General features: G+C 41.7%; 1 protein-coding gene across 1 annotated transcript; it reads left to right on the top strand.

Annotated features, from left to right (window-relative positions):
• The first annotated feature begins 14,038 nt into the window (after window positions 1-14,038).
• LOC141766543 (uncharacterized) lies at window positions 14,039-17,414 on the top strand. Its single transcript, XM_074633481.1, has 2 exons — window positions 14,039-14,786; window positions 15,452-17,414. The coding sequence occupies exons 1-2, from the start codon at window positions 14,594-14,596 to the stop codon at window positions 16,888-16,890; spliced, it is 1,632 nt and encodes a 543-aa protein (XP_074489582.1). The 5' UTR covers window positions 14,039-14,593; the 3' UTR covers window positions 16,891-17,414.
• Window positions 17,415-17,748: the final 334 nt, after the last annotated feature.

Genomic DNA, 17,748 nt, shown 5'->3' with positions numbered 1-17,748 from the left:
ATGGATGGATGGATAGATGATAGATAGGTGGATAGATAGATAGATGGATGGATTGATGGATGGATGATAGGTAGGTAGGTGGATGGATGGATGGATGGATGGATGGATGGATGATGGATGGATGATAGGTAGGTAGGTGGATGGATGGATAGATAGATAGATAGATGGATGGATAGATGGATGGATAGATAGGTAGGTGGATGGATGGATGGATAGATGGATAGGTAGGTAGATGGATGGATGGATAGATAGGTGGATGGATGGATGGATAGATAGATAGATAGATGGATGGATAGATGGATGGATAGATAGGTAGGTGGATGGATGGATGGATAGATGGATGGATGGATAGGTAGGTAGATGGATGGATGGATGGATGGACGGATAGATGGATGGATGGATAGATGATAGATAGGTGGATAGATAGATAGATATAGATAGATAGATGGATGGATGGATGGATGGATAGATAGGTGGATGGATGGATGGATGATAGATAGGTGGATAGATGGATGGATAGATAGATAGGTAGGTAGATAGATAGATAGATAGATGATAGATAGGTGGATAGATAGATAGATGGATGGATGGATGGATGATAGGTAGGTAGATGGATGGATGGATGGATGGATGGATGGATGATAGGTAGGTAGGTGGATGGATGGATAGATAGATGGATGGATGGATGGATAGGTAGGTAGATGGATGGATGGATGGATGGATGGATAGATGGATGGATGGATGGATGGATGGATAGATAGATGGATGGATAGATGGATAGATAGATAGGTAGGTAGATGGATGGATAGATAGATAGGTAGGTAGATGGATGGATGGATAGATGGATGGATGGATAGGTAGGTAGATGGATGGATGGATGGATAGATAGATGATAGATAGATGATAGATAGATGGATAGATGGATGGATGGATGGATGGATAGGTAGGTAGATGGATGGATGGATGGATGGATGGATGGATGGATGGATGGATAGATGGATGGATGGATAGATGGATAGATAGGTGGATAGATGGATAAATAGGTAGGTAGATAGATAGATAGATAGATAGATAGATAGATAGATAGATAGATAGATAGATAGTAACTTTATTGATCCTGAGGGAAATTCAAGTTTCCAGCATCACAGTTCCATAGTGCAAAACATGTTAGTAAAAAAGTTAGTAGTACAAAGTACAAAAAAAATATACCAGATATAAAAATACAAGGAGATGAAGAAAACTGTTAAAACTGAATATAGTGCAGGGTAACAGCTGTGATACATGACTATTAAAAAAATGAATATAGTGCAGAAGAGACTGTTAAATATGAGTATAGTGCAGGGTAACTCCAGTAGCTTAGTCTATGAAAGTGCACTCTGTGCATTATCTGTCCTGCAGACCGTCCTCCTCTTATGTTATGTAATGATAAACTGAAGGATGTTCCTTTTTATCTAGGTGGCTGCTAAGTTTGTTATGCTAAAGTGTTATGCTGGGTTACCTAAAGGCAGCTATTGTTATGATATATTTCAGGCAAGGCAAGGCAGCTTTATTTGTATAGCACATTTCAGCAACAGGGCTAATTCAAAGTGCTTTAAATAAACATTCAAGAACATTGCGACAAAGTGCAAAAGAACATTAAGACATAATTAAAACAGTTATGAAAACATTAAAGATTAGAAAATAAAAACAAGATAAAAATAAAAGCTAGAATAGAAGCTAAAATAGAGTAACAACACACAAGAGTAAAAGCTCTAGTGCAGTATATAAGATCATTATCTGGTTTAATAAAAGGCAGCAGCAAACAGGAAAGTTTTAAGCTTTGATTTAAAAGAACTCAGAGTTGGAGTTGGTCCTGCAGGTTTCTGGGAGCTTGTTCCAGATATTTGGTGCATAAAAACTGAACGCTGCTTCTGCATGTTTAGTTCTGACTCTGGGGACACTAAGCAGACCTGATCCAGATGACGTGAGAGGTCTGGATGGTTCATAACATAGCAGGAGATCAGAAATGTATTTTGGCCCTAAACCATTTAGTGCTTTGTAAACCAGCAGGAGTATTTTTAAATCAATTATCTCAGAGACAGGGAGCCAGTGTAGAGACCTCAGAACTGGACTGATATGATCCACTTTCTTGGTCTTAGTGGGGACTCTAGCAGCAGTCTTTTTAGGAAGACCAGTAAAGACGCCGTTACAGTAGTCAAGTCGGCTGAAGATAAATGCATGGATTAGTTTTTCCAAATCCTGCTGAGACCTCAGTCCGCTAATTCTTGCTATATTCTTCAGGTGATAGAAGGCTGTCTTTGTAATTGTTTTAGTTTTTTTTAGACACAGATCTTAATGTAATCAATAGTCCGTGTTTGAATCTAGCTACAAATTCCAGGTACTTTACTTGAGTATTTCCATTTTAATCTACTTTATACTTCTACTCCACTACATCTCAGAGGAAATTAAAGTATTTTTTATTCCACTACATTTATCTGACAGCTTTTAGTTACTAGTTACTTCCTGTCCAGTGAAAACCAGGTATCTCCAGATGTGTTGATGTTGAATGTTATGTTATATAATGATAAACTGAAGGATGAAGTGTTCCTTTATGTGTTGAGAAAATCCTCCTCCTTCTTCAGCTAAATGGACTCTTAAAAAAGCCTCTTGGATCAGCTGGAAAGTGCATCGTTACAAAGCTGAAAACAGGGATTTTTCTCAGACTTTTTTGAGATACGTGGTTCTCACAGGACAGCAACACTACAAACATAAACTCGGATAAAAAAGTTTGGAAATTTGTGTTCGGTTGATTATTTCTCTGTTGTTACAATGCTAATTGTCATTGTATTTTACATCGTTGGAAAGCCTGTTTATTTACCTTCACAATGATGTCCAACTTATATGGATCATGCATTTGTGGGATGAGCAGCACAGCTGATTATGTGGGTAGCGCCCAAGTGAAATTTGCCCAAATTCTCTGCCAATGCTAAACAGTGTATTCTCCTGTTGGTATTGACTTTTGTTTTGAGCTCCAGGTGCTGCAGATCAGCCTGCTGAGTGCTGTGCCCTACTAAAGTGATCATTTGGTGCCTGCTCCAAGCATCGGCATGCCACGTTTGTCTAATCTGGAAAAGGCCCGTGCGATAGGGCAAATTGAAGCTGGTGTTCCGCAAAACCAAGTTGCAGCATTATTTGGAGTCAGCCCTGGTACCATCTCCAAACTGAAGGCCAAGTTCTGTGAAACCGGTGATGTAAAAGACAGACCGCGAAGTGGGCGTCCCAAGAAGACAACACCCCAGGAAGACCGGTTCATCACCTTTACAGCACTGAGGAACTATGGGCTGTCTTCTAGAGATTTGCAGACAAGGTTAGCAGGACGTTATGGCATACGGATCTCTGATCAGACGGTCAGGAACAGACTGCACACAGCCAATCTCAGTGCTCATAAGGCTACCATGAACCCTGCAATGCCTGCCCTTCACCGTCAGGCCCGTTTGCGCTGGTGTCGACAACATAGACAATGGAACCTGAACATGTGGGGGAATGTCATGTTCAGTGATGAGTCCAGGTTCTGTCTGCGAAAGTTAGATGGCAGGGTCAAAGTATGGAGACGACGTGGAGAACGCTATGCTGATAGTTGCACCGATCGAGTAACAGCTTTTGATGGGGGCAGTGTCATGGTGTGGGGCGGCATCTCCCTCACTGGCAAAACAAGGCTTGTCATCATTGAAGGCCATCTCAATGCAGGGAGATATCGGGATGAGATTCTGCAGCCAGTGGCGATCCCATATCTCCACAATCTGGGACCTAACTCCATCCTCCAAGATGACAGCGCTCGGCCCCACAGAGCCAGGGTTATCATAGACTACCTCCACAATGTGGGAGTAGAGAGAATGGAACGGCCTGCCAAGAGTCCAGACCTCAACCCAATTCAACACTTGTGGGATCAGCTTGGGCGTGCTGTACGTGTTAGAGTGACCAACACAACCTCGTTGGCTGACCTGCAACGAATCCTGGTTGAGGAATGGAACGCCATCCCACAGCAACGTGTGACCAGGTTGGTGACCAGCATGAGGAGGAGGTGCCAGGCTGTTGTGGCTGCGTATGGATCTTCCACCTGCTACTGAGGCTCCTGACGGTGTATTAAATGAATAAAGTGTAAAATAGCCAATATGTCTTGTTTGTTCCTTGTTACTGATAGCGAGTCCAATGATCCAATCCACCAAACAACTCAAAACAAGAGTCAATACCAACAGGAGAATACTGTTACTGTTTAGCAAATTTTACTTGGGTGCCACCCACATAATCAGCTGTGCTGCTCATCCCACAAATGCATGATCTTTACATGTCTGACATCATTGTGAAGGTAAATAAACAGGCTTTCCAACGATGTAAAATACAATGCCAATTAGCATTGCAACAACAGATAAACTAGAAGTGTACTAGAAGAGAGCGCAGACCTCCGCCAAGGCTTTTGGAGTAATCCTCCAAACAGACAAACCAACAAACCAACAAACCAACGCTGGTGAAAACATAACCTCCTTCCTAGGCTTTCGGCCTTGGAGGAGGTAATAATCGACCAAACACAAATTTCCAAACTTTTTTTTCTTCCGGACCATGATGCATTGCTGTAGATTAAACCAGCCAACAAGATATTTACATTTTACTGACACAACAATACTTTTACTTTTCATGCTTTGCTGATACATACTTTTACTTCAGTAAGGTTTTGAATGCAGGACTTTTACTTGTAGTTGAGTATTTTCACAGTGTAGCATTAATACTATTACTTCAGTAAAGTATCGGAATACTTCTTCCAGCACTGCTTGAACTTTTATCTCTGTCGTCTACAGCGATGTGACTCGGAGGCTTAATAGCTTGTGACTCCATGGAGCAGCTGGAGGAGAGGAGATGATGCTATAAAGTAGAGGTACTTTCTAAGTAAGTAAGTAGACATCATCCTAACTTCATCTTCACTGATTCAAGCTGGACGTCTATAAGATGCATCTTCACTGGGATGTCACGATACAATGCTTTATATTCCTCTGATGCCTGTCTATATACAGACTTCTTATCATGTATCAGCCCTTTGTTGGCATTTTAAGTGTGAAAAATAGGGCTGTTAATCTATTAAAATATTTAATCGCAAATGAATCACACATTTTTATCTGTTCAAAATTTACCTTAAAGGGAGATTTGTCAAGTATTTAATACTCTTATCAACATGGGAGCGGGCAAATATGCTGCTTTATAAAAATGGTTGTATATATGTATTATTGGAAATCAATTAACAACACAAAACAATGACAAATATTGTCCAGAAACCCTCACAGGTACTACATTTAGCATAAAAAATATGCTCAAATCATAACATGGCAAACTGCAGCCCAACAGGCAACAACAGCTGTCAGTGTGCTGACTTGACTCTGGCTGCATCCCAAAACTCTTAATTTTCGTTTCCTCGCTCCTCGATCCTCGCTTGAACCGGAAGTAGTTCTGGTGCGCCATTTTGAAGACTGTCCCAAAGCCCTTATTTGTGCATCGAGGAGCGAGGATCGAGGATCGAGGAGGCTTGCCGGAGGAGCTATGAGCGAGGATACACCAGTGTATCCTGCACGGAAGTCTTTTGCCGACCGACACGCCCCCTTATTGGATATCAGTTACTGATTGGACGCTGCTGCCGATCAGACTGATCTGATAACTTTACCTCTCAACATCACTGGAGTTTCATACCGGAGTGAAAACAGATCACAGATTAAACGTTTTATAGTTTAGTTGTCTTCTGATTCACCATCTAGTTATAATGTGTGTTAATTGAAGCTCTGAGCAGCAGCAGAAGGACCTAAAGTATCTCTCCTTCACACACCGTCAGTGAAGCAGCCTGACAGTCAGAGGGGTTTATAAAACCTGACAAACTGACTTAAAATAACTTTCTGCATTTATTAGAATGATTTTTCTTTTCATGATCTGTTATTTCCCCCGTTAACTTTTATTAATGAAACTATTAAAGTCAGAGAGAAAAGGAGAGTCTGTCTGTCAGCAACAAACACCTTTTACATCATTTATCCTCATTTCCATTCAGTCACATGAGGCTGATGATTCCTGAATGTCGGGTTTGATATACATCATTTACATTTTCCCTTTAGCCTAATAAATAATGTACAGTGTTCAAAAAACACCATAGTCATATTCTGGGTTATGAAATAATTAACTCACAATCAGAATATCAATAACTACAGACGCTAATAATGAATAAATAATGTAAAGTTATTGTGCCAGTAGAGATGGTTCCTGAGCCTCTAAGCAGTCCACAGTAGAAATACAGACTGCAGCTTGCACTTGTCTTTATTAGTATTAGATCAGTTCAGACACAAACAGCTGTTAAAGTTGACTGACAGCTGATCCAGCTGTGATCAGCTGCCGCTGTCATCAGAAACGGACGTCGCTTCAAGTGACGCTTCAGAGGAAACGACCGTCCCATGTCGCTTAAATCGAATTTCCTTGTTTCCTCTCTCCTCGCATGGTTTCCTTGCGTCTCTCCATGCTTCCCTGGTGGGAGGGACTAAGACGCAAGGATGAGACGCAAGTGAGGGAAACAGGGATGCAATTAAGAGTTTTGGGATGCAGCCTATGACTTGCCCCAAACTGCATGTGATTATCATAAAGTGGGCATGTATGTAAAGGGGAGACTCGTGGGTACCCATAGAACCCATTTACGTTCACATATCTTGAGGTCAGAGGTGAAGGGACCCCTTTGAAAATGGCCATACCAGTTTTTTTTTTTTGTTTTTTTTTAAACTGAGCGCTACAAGCTCCAAAAGATCGATTGCATTAATACATTCAATAAATTAGTGGCATTAAAACAAATTTGCGTTAAGGCGTTATTGTCACATTAACTTTGACAACCCTAATCATAACTAAACTATAATGACTATCCGTCCTTTGGTGGCCTTTTAAGTATAAAATAGTCACTTTATACATAACAAAACAACAAACAAACATCCAGTCAGCCAGTGATAGTGTCTGCAGAGAGTTTGTGTCACATGATGCTGTTTCAGCAGCTTTCCCATCATGACAAGAATAATATTTTACATATTCACATGGAGCTTCTCACAAAAATATATCGGTGTCAGTTGAACTTTAGAGGGCAGAGTTTTATTTTATTTAAGTACTGATTGAAACCAGTGACAAGGCTGTAAATTAAGAGATAGATAAATGATTCACCTCTAAGACATCTGGTTGCCGAAATCCAAAGTTATAAAGATGTTACATCTGTAAAAACTCCCTTTAAGCTGCCATTCGTTCCCTCCATCAGGGCAGAATGTCCTCCGGCCACAGGCTGAGGGACGTGGAGCAGCAGCGCCCCTTGCTAGACGGGGAGGAGGAGGAGGAGGAGGTGGAGAGGAGTTCCCGCAGCGAGGCAAAGCGACTCTGGTTCATCCAGGATTGTTGCGGTATTGTGTGTGCCGTCATCACCTGGTTCCTGGTCTTCTTCGCTGACTTTGTGGTCACCTTCGTCATGCTGCTGCCCTCCAGGAGCTTCTGGTACGCCGTGGTCAACGGGGTGGTCTTCAACAGCCTGGCTGTGCTGGCGCTGGCCTCCCACCTCCGCACCATGTTGACCGACCCGGTGAGGAAGCTGAGGGGAGAGACCGGCTGGCGGATTTTTAGTTTAATGGCAGAAGCTCCAAGTTAAAACTAAGCCATAAGATGTTCTCTCTATTCATCGCCAGTGTTTCCTCCTTCCTCTCTTCTCCTCAGGGAGCCGTTCCTAAAGGAAACGCCACTAAAAAGTACATGGAGAGTCTGCAGCTGAAGCCGGGCGAGGTCATCTACAAATGTCCAAAATGCTGCAGCATCAAACCTGAGCGGGCTCATCACTGCAGGTCAGAAGGCTTACAGTTACATTTTAAATATATTTGTTCAGCTTTAATCTGATGGGACTGAACACAGGGGCCAGCAACTGAAGATGAAAAAAATATAAATGTATATCTAGATCAGACATAGATACATGATTGTAAACACTCAATCTGATCCAGTAGATTTGTGTTTAGTGATTTAAAGGTTAAAATACAGTACATGTTAAATTATAGACATCTATTTGGATCTTGGTACACAGCATTCAGTGACTTTATATCAGCTCCTTCAACAAATGTAATAAATTCAAACACACTTTTTAAAAAAAACTCACTTTCTAACTCCATTCTGCAGCTGCACCACCATCCTGCTCACTCAGAAATATTAACATTTAATCTACAATATTATTATGTTCCATCAATCACATCAGGAGTGACAGAGATCATTATTCATTGATCCCACGTGTCTGAACTTCTTACCAGTTTTTTACTATTTAAACTGAGATTACATATTATGTGCAATAAACATTTTAGTGGATCTAAAATGATCTAACAGACTGAGAACTGTCTCAGTTAAAAATTAACTTTGCAAAAAAGAGGGACATGCAGAGGTTTAATTCTGAGCTGAGGGTGACTCAATGCTGTGTGATATTTGAATGTTCAAAGAAATGACCGACAGCACATAAAATCGATAACTTTAGACAGTCCCGAGTAATAAACTAAAATCTTTAAATTCTGACATGAACCTCCGCCAATTAATGTGCTTCGATACGGACTGAATGAATGAGGAAATAAAGCAGCATGAAAAGCATGTTTTCCTTTGTCGTCCTCTTCAGCTGTTGTTTATCTTCATCTGTTGAAGATATCAACAAGGCAGCTGAGGCGATGGTGTTAAAACTGTTAAGTTATCTAGTCAGGAAGTAATACTGCCATCTTCTTCTTCTTCTTCTTCTTCAGTATCTGTAAGCGCTGCATCCGCAAGATGGACCACCACTGTCCCTGGGTCAACAACTGTGTCGGGGAGAAAAACCAGCGCTTCTTCGTCCTCTTCACTGTAAGTTCATTTACTGTCGTGTCCACTTACTAATCACATTCAGACTGACTTCCACACATCAACCAGAGAAACACAAAGAGATGTTTTTTTCTTTTATTTTGATGAGAAGTGAAAGAAAGAGAATTCCTCGGATGGTCCCATTTCTCAAGTTGGGAGGTCTTTCTTCCAACTTCGTTGTGTTCATGAGCTTTAAGTCGTGACGTTGAAACAACATGGATGCTACAAAGATGTGTTGTATTTTATTGCTCAGAGCGTTTAAACAACACGTTGATAGCTGATTCCTGTATTTGCGTGACAATGAAGAGCATTCATTCCCTAAATATTGCTTTACCTGAATAGATATTTTGTTCTAACTAATCTAGGTCACTCTATGTTGACAACAACTAACGGTTACAACCTAATACCATATTACAAATTACATGTGAAGCAAAAAATGTATATGCAATATGTGAATTAATGAAACATTCCTTACCATCAACCCAACATTTACTTTCATCCGTCATGTTTCTGCGTAATATGATGTCAACTCTGCAAGTCGTGTATTTTCACCGACTTACTTTTGTTCCGACTTGAGGGGACATTCACGGGAATTTTCATTAATTTCATTAATGCAGCAATAATAACAACATGTTCATTTTGTTTCATGATTAAATGACTCCAACATTTTTCTTTTCTTAATGTTGAATCCTGACTCTTGGGAACCAGTCAGTCTTCATCTGCTGATTGAGGAAGCAACAATGGTGACCAATCTGTGTGTGAATAGATTAGACTGTGTTGCAGCTGTTTTATCAATAGTTAGTAAAGTGTTTTAGAGCTGAGATGTTGAACCAGTTGGCGTAGATACGACCTGCAACCTTGCATTGTTAAATCCAAAACACTACACATACACTAAAGTATGGAAACACTTTGGATTTCACACATTGCAGGAAAAGCAGAGCTAGACATCACGGCTAAAGCTGCATGCTAACTCTGTCATGGACAAGAAACGTTATCGTATTGCGGTAACGTGCGGTCAAGCCGGCACATTTGGCACCAGAACAGGTTGAAACTGATGTATTTCTAGCTCCTGTTAGACCCCTCAGACTCTGAGATGTTAAACCACCAACAGTGTGAAGATGTCTGATAGTTTTTCTTCTGTCCACAGATGTACATCTCTATGATCTCCAGTCACGCTCTGGCTCTCTGTGGATACCAGTTCATCACCTGCGTCAGAGTCCAATGGAGAGGTGAGTCCTAAAAACTGCTGATTTCAACCATATTTTATTTATTTTTTTTGTTATCTTTCTCTTATCTGGGGCTGGGCGTTACCAAACATCTCTTGTAGTGTTGCACGATATACCGATACTAGAAAATATCACGATACCCTGCCGTTAAAAACAATACCATACCCCGTTTTATTTGTACCGGTACTTTAACAATGACAGTGTTTTAATACGAGCCGTGAGTTGCGTCGATGTGCGACTGCAGCGCTCTGCTTTAGAGGACGCCATTAGGATTGGGATCCCACGGGAGCAGGAAGTTATAACTTTTCTGCCGGTGTAGCAAGCGGTCAAATACTAAACTGTAGTGATAACCAGAAGGATGGAGTCAACAAGTGAAGTTGAAAAGAAGATTAAAGCAGGTCATGAATCTCTCACCGGCTGCACAGTCCCGCTCTGAGCTGGTGTCTCTATCAGCAGAAATACCTTCAAAAAACAAGGAAAATAACAGCACGGCTCTAATTATCGATCAGATGTACCGATAGATTAGATTAGATTCACCATCTTTTCTGAATCTGTCAAAGGATCTCCTGTAATTCGGCAAACACATAATCCACCAAAAAGCATGTGTTAAAGTATTATTTTACCATGTGTCTCTGTAACATGAATTATTAAAAAAAAAATAAGTTCCATGTTCTGTCATTCATTATTCCATTACTTTTCCTGTTTTTTTTTAGTTCACTGTGTTGTTTTTCTGTCTACAGAGTGCAGTGATTTCTCCCCACCGGTGACAATGATGCTGATGATCTTTCTCTGCATGGAAGCCCTCCTCTTCTTCACCTTCACAGCAGTTATGTTCAGCACTCAGCTCCACTCCATCTGCAACGACGAGACGGTGAGGACATAAACTCTCGTTCTGCATATTCTACTGTATCATCAATATTTAGCCGTTTTCTCATATGAACAGTTGGAGCGCCGAATCTCTTTCTCTGAAGCTAGACCACTGAATCCCTCTTTAGTGTAGTAAGGTCGTCTGTAACGAGGTTATGTATCTGTGTGTTTCAGGAGATTGAGCGTCTGAAGAACGAGAAGCCGACGTGGGAGCGACAGACTCGCTGGGCGGGGCTGAGGTCGGTGTTTGGAGGTCAGCCGTCTCTGCTCTGGATCAGCCCCTTCGCTGGACTCAAACTGCCAACCCTGCTCCCCAGACGCACCTGGAAGGGCGGGGCGGAGTTCTCCGTCTGACAAGCTGTCATTCAAACAAACCACATCATGGTGGTGATGAACCTGCACAGAACAGCTGGGTTTGCAGAGCGCTGCCTCGAGGCTGTTTATGAGCCGGAGAAACCAGGTTCAGACTGCTGCAAAATGCATCTTTTACCTTCCTGTCAGGTGGCGGAGCATCATCCCTACTGAGGAAATTAAAGTCAGACTGACTGGAGGCTGATGCTGCTGGATGTGTGGAGAAGAGTTTCCTCCACATGAATCAGTGGGACTCGGTCTCACAACACATTCAGACTTGGAGTCTCGATGTTTTTTAAAATCTGCTCATTAAGATGCTGGATCTTCTTAGAGCAGTTACAGAAATCATTATTTGACTGGTTCCCAAACTTCTGAGGAAGTAAATTCTGTGATTATCACTGCTCTGATTGTTTTTTTTTTGTCTGTAGAAGTTGATCTGCACTGTGTGCATCAACTTAAAGCCACAATGAAATGAAATATTATACAACTGTTATAATGATTTTTCCTTTCCGTTGATTTAAATGATATCATCTGTTTAAAGGTGCCCTGTGGAGTTTTCTCATAAACAAACAAAAGTTACGTTTACATTCAGTGTTTCTCACTAAAGCACATTGTGTGGATCCTTAAGTCCAACAAAAATGTATTTCCTTCCTCATAAAAGGATTAGATTACGGCTAGAAAGGATCCGTCTTGTGGAAGTATGACGTCACGTTCTCGTTGTAATCGAAGCGACGAGAAGGGAAGGGAAAAGAACTTGGAAGGGATCGGATGCCCTTCACAGGGCGGAGAAGACTGTTGTAATAACGTTGTAAACAGGTGAAATCATGCAGATTCACTAGAAACTCCTTTAGCTCACTTCAACGGGTCCTCCGGCAGCGACCAACCCGCCGCGGACAGACCTAGATCTGGCTTTCCGACGGTCGGAGCTTCGGCGGGAGGTGGAGAGCTCGCCGCCCAGCAGAAGTGGCTCCTCCTCCAGCCAGGAGCAGAGTTTCGCCTCGCTGCTGCGCTGGTCCCCGCAGGGAGCCAACACCACACTGCTGGAGGCCCAGGCCGTATTGCTGGGCTCGCTGGAGGGAAGGGAGGCACAGGAGAACCAGAACCAGGACTGAGCGGGGCAGACTGTCAGACCCTGCTGCAGTAAAATTTGGTTTTCTAAAGGGACTCTGGTGCTCGGAAACAATACAGCTTTGGATGCCTGCATAACGTAAATACATGAACACAAACTCTTGCAAGAGTTTTACACAACACGGATCCTTTCTAGCCATAATCAAAGGATTATTGAAGTATTTTAAATCCTGTATTGTTTGCATTCATGTTTACTACTAGCGTGTAGTACCTTTTGTTGGCACATTGTTGTGTTTATTGGCACAATAAAAACTGTAACTGTAGATCAGTGGAATAGTGTAACACCATTGGCAGGAATGTGGATCGCGTCGTGCATGTGCATGTGCGTCCTTGTACTCGAGACAAACTAAACAGGGACCTGCAACTGATCTGTGACCCTACTAGAGGTCTAAAACTCCACAGGAACCTTTAAGAAATCATGTTATAAAGTAAAACAAAATCATATCAAAACGCCGTTCATTTTTCTTCCGTAGAATATTTTGAGTGGTTTCTTCAAAAGCCCTATCAATAAATCAAACACTCAAATGTTTTCATCCCAAGTTTCTTTCCTTAAAAAAGTCACTTCATATGATGTGTTTCCACAGGATAAACGACACATTTCTGCAAGAACTTGTTTGAATTCTCATCCTAAACCTCTCTTACTTTTTTTTTCTGTTAAGTGTGAGTGTTCTTAGTCAGACTCACCAAACCTTCTTATCTGCACAAACGTGGTAAATTGCTCGTTTAAACCACCTGAGCCCTCAGATGACTATATAAGGCAACCTAATCCACTGTATTTGCAGGCAAGTTTCATTCAAAATAATGTCACACGAGTAAAAACTTCAACCCCAAATGTGTTGCAGTATGAAGTGTAAAAAGAGGAATCGGCTAGTCCTAATCCAATAATATCCTAAACTGTATGAAAGAATAACATTCTCAGGATCCATTCTGCTGCACAAAAAATACAGAGAGACACGGGACTGTAAATACAAATTTGGTCACTTTTATTTTGAAGGAGAAGTGGTACCGGAAGCAGTTCACCGTGGCTAACTTGAGTTAGTGATGGGAATTCCGGCTATTTTTAGAGAGCCAGATCATTTGGCTCAGCTCACCAAGAAGAGCCGGCTCTTTAGGCTCCAAAACGGCTCTTTGTTTTACCACTTCTGCCTTTTATAGTTCAGCCAAATTTAGCTTTATCTGTTTTGACCTATGATTAATATGTGTGCACATATATCACTTAAATTATTCAATATAATTATACTACACCTTATAATTTCCAGAATACCATAGTTTTACATGCTGCTTTGTTTCCAACTGTCACTCATCTTGTCTGCTATTTGCGCTCCGCACTCCTCTCTATTTCTCTCCTCCTCTTCCTCCTGCTCTGTACCTGTAGACCGTCGGCGCGCCTCCCTGCTTGATGGTATGATCCTCGTCTGTCATCACCTGATTGGTCGCCGGGACGTCATTAACAAAACATTCAGTCACAGTCAGTGCATGGAGTGCCCGTGGTGCAGAGAAGATCATCCTATCATTCTGCCTTGACTTCATTAAAGAAAAAAGAAAAGAAAAAAACGGCTCTCGAACAGGAACCGGCTCTTATCGTTCACTTACAAGAGCCGGCTCTTTGAACCGGCTCGTTCGCGACAGCTTGCGGAGTCTGGTTGAAGAGGTTTGTTCCCGGGTCCTTGTCCTCCGTGAGTTCTGCTCTTTCCGTCCCGTAGTTCATCAGATACAACCGGAGTGAACCAGCAGAGCCCGTATGTCTGGATCAACCTGTTTAACTGGACTTTGTGCTCATTTTCGGGCCGTTTAACCTCAGAATCATCTCCGTTAGCCAAGAATGCTAACTGAAGTTAGCTGCAAATAGACGGAGACGGAACTCGGCCACACAGCGCTCGTCTCAGTGACTAATCGATAGAGATGAAACTGGAGCCACAATGTCCAGATAAACCTGTCTGAATGGACTCTGTGTTGGTCCCTTTTAGTAGAAAACGTCTACATTGTCTCCTGGTGTCCTACGAAGCTAATGAAGTTAGCTTGCTACAGGAAGTAGACGGAGACAGAGGTAACCTAGCAACACAGCTCGTGTCAGAGCGAGCTCACCGTTTTTAACGGAGTGTGTCTGGAGGACACGGTACTGGGATTTAGTGAAGATGTCTAAAGTTGAAATGCTGAGAGCTTTTGTCAACCAGCGACTAACTGCGGCTGCTGATGAGATATTTGAGCTGTTTGAAAGGACGATAGCAGAGTACGAGGAGGAACTGGAGTTCAGTTCAAGAGAGAATCACCGACAACGGAAACTACTGGACGCTGTTTTACACCCGAAAGTCCGGTTACACAGAGCAGGTTGGTACCGGTTCATTGTTTTATTATCACTCTAAACTGCTGGGAAACCTCAGAACCTTTACTGAAGACAAAGTACTAACACTGTGAAAATACTCTGTTATAAGCAGAGATGGAATATGTAAATTTACTCAAGGATTGTACTTAAAGGGACTATTTTTAACTTTCAGAAATGCTTGTTAACAGCGACACCTGTGGCCGTGAAGTCAACGAAAGTCAGCGTCGGGCTCGCGTTTGCTCTCCCTAAATAGACATGAACGAGCATCGCTCAACACAGTGAGGTGACACACGTCAGCTAAAACCACAACATCACTCTATATTTCACCTGCTTGGCAGTAATGTTAGCTGACCAGACGAGGGTCCATGAATCACTGCTGATCCTAGTGTTGGCTTTTCCTGCTGGCTGAAGCAGGAAGAGAAACGTTATCGTCTCCGAGCACGCCCACAGAGAGACCCCGACACCCAGTTACAAACAGTCCCTTTAAGTACAAAATCGAGGTATTGTACTTGAGTATTTTAATTTTATGCATCTTTATGCTAGATGGTCTTATTTTCATGGAGGATCAGTAAATGCACATGTAATATGATTAACCTCTATCCTTTGACTTTATTGCTCCCAGGTAAAACATGACATTTTACGTGTGCATGTATTTCTTTATTCTCCACAGATGACCAGCAGCTGTTGGTGGTTCATGAAGAGGTTCCCCCTGAGCAGCAGGAGTGGAGCCCCAGTCTGGACCAGGAGGACCCAGAGCCCCCACACATTAAAGAGGAGCAGGAGGAACTCTGGACCAGTCAGGAGGGAGAGCAGCTTCAATGGCTGGAGGAGGCTGATATCAACTTCCCATTCACTTCTATCCCTGTGAAGATTGAAGAAGACGATGAAAAAAAAGCTCAGTCCTCACAGCTTCATGAAAGTCAAAGTGAGGAGAACGGAGAGGCAGAGAGAACAGAAGCTGAAGGAGATGACTGTGGAGGACCAGAACCAGCCAGGAACTCAGATCCAGATAGTCCTTTACAACCAGCTGCTCATGACAAGACTTCACACTACTCAGAACCTGAGACTGATGACAGTAGAGATTGGGAGGAGACTGAGGAACCTCAGTCAGCTTTAAACCCTCTGCAAAACAATGAAGTATCTGTAAGTGATCTGGAATGTAATACTGCAAAAACATCAGTTAGCTCCTCTGAATGTGCTCGAAAATTTGGCCACAAGGGACATCTGCAGAAACACACTGGAGTCCAAACAGGAGTGAAACCATTTAGTTGCTCAGTTTGTTGTAAAAGATTCTCACAAAAGGAACATCTGGGGCGACACTTGCTTATCCACACAGGGGAGAAACCATTTAGTTGTTCAGTTTGTAGTAAAAGATTTGCAGAACAAGGAAATCTGAGACGACACTTGTTTGTCCACACAGGGGAGAAACCATTTAGTTGTTCAGTTTGTAATAAAAAATTCACTCAAAAGGAGCATCTCAGAAAACACTTGTTTGTCCACACAGGGGAGAAACCATTTAGTTGTTCAGTTTGTAGTAAAAGATTCACAATGCAGGGAAGTCTAAGACGACATTTGACTATCCACACAGGGGAGCAACCATTTAGTTGTTCAATGTGTAGTAAAAGATTCACACAAAAGGAACATCTGAGACGACACTTGCTTGTCCACACAGGGGAGAAACCATTTAGCTGTTCAGTTTGTAGTAAAAGCTTTGCAGAAGAAGGGAATCTGAGACGACACTTACTTGTCCACACAGGGGAGAAACCATTTAGTTGTTCAATGTGTAGTAAAAAATTCACACAAAAGGAACATCTGACACAACACTTGCTTGTCCACAAAGGGGAGAAACCATTTAGTTGTTCAGTTTGTCGTAAAAGATTCACCGACCGTAGTAGCCTGAGCCGGCACTTGACTGTCCACACAGGGGAGAAACAATTTAGTTGTTCTTTTTGTAGTAAAACATTCTCACGCCATAGTACTCTGAGACGACACTTGACTGTCCACAGAGGGGAGAAACCATTTAGTTGTTCAGTTTGCAATAAAAGATTCACTTATCTCCATCATGTCAAAAAACACAAGTGTGTTGGTGAGAGCAGCAGAAAAAAATGAAGCTGCAGAGATGCTTGTTGAGCCATTTATTTCCAGCAGGATTTAGGTACTGAGGGCAAGACTTGGTTTTAACACTGACCAGCTAAAACTGTCAGACTTAAAGCTGACACGGACTCCAAAATAAGCCTTTTCAGCTAAGATTATGCTACACAACCATTTAAAAGTCTGTTTTTATTTGTCTCTTCGTAATTTTGTTGTTTTCTAGTCACTGTGCTTTTTAGCATTTTTGTATTCATTGATTACATTTTTTATTTATTTTTTAAATACTCAGATGCCATATGTATGTTGAGAGAGAATTGTTGGTTGCTGTAGTCATTCCTCAAGTGGATATCTTAGTCCTGGGACTTGTGTGAAGGTTTATTGCAGATGTTTTGTCCTGGCAAAAAAAACTCCAAGTGACTACCAAGACTTATGTGTGGAAACATAAAGAGGGAATTTTCTGCCGATTGACTAATTGATTAATCACTTCAGCTCTAATGTCATATACTTTGGGTAGTTTAATCTATAAAAAGCTGTCAAATAAATGTGGACTATTTTTATTCTTTGCTGCTTTACATTTTCACTTCATGTTTCAGAGGGAAAGATTGCGCTACATTCATCTGACATCTATAGTTATACTGGTCACTTTTCATTTTAAGATTTTACATGAAACACATGCAGTGTTAAACATTTAATCACAATAAATTTTTTCACAATTAAAACAGTGGTTTCAAGTATTATTGTCTGGTGACTACTTACAAGTAAGATGTCATGTTTCAGATGTCTCTGAGTTCTTAGCAGTTCCACCAAAGAGACATTTCCTCTCTTAACTTGAGAAATGTCACAGTTTAATTTAAATAAGTTTATGTTCAAGGCCCA

The sequence above is a fragment of the Sebastes fasciatus genome, chromosome 4 (genome assembly GCF_043250625.1).
Source record: "Sebastes fasciatus isolate fSebFas1 chromosome 4, fSebFas1.pri, whole genome shotgun sequence".
Lineage (NCBI taxonomy): Eukaryota > Metazoa > Chordata > Actinopteri > Perciformes > Sebastidae > Sebastes > Sebastes fasciatus.
Note: the sequence above shows the minus strand (reverse complement) of the source record. Positions and strands in the feature narration are given on the sequence as shown.

What these genes read in the sequence shown, in the direction of transcription:
- LOC141766543 (XM_074633481.1), top strand. Translation starts at nt 14,594, where the DNA reads ATGTCTAAAGTTGAAATGCTGAGAGCTTTTGTCAACCAGCGACTAACT. An exon ending in AGTCCGGTTACACAGAGCAG is followed by an intron (nt 14,787 to 15,451) that starts GTTGGTACCGGT and finishes TATTCTCCACAG; the next exon opens with ATGACCAGCAGCTGTTGGTG.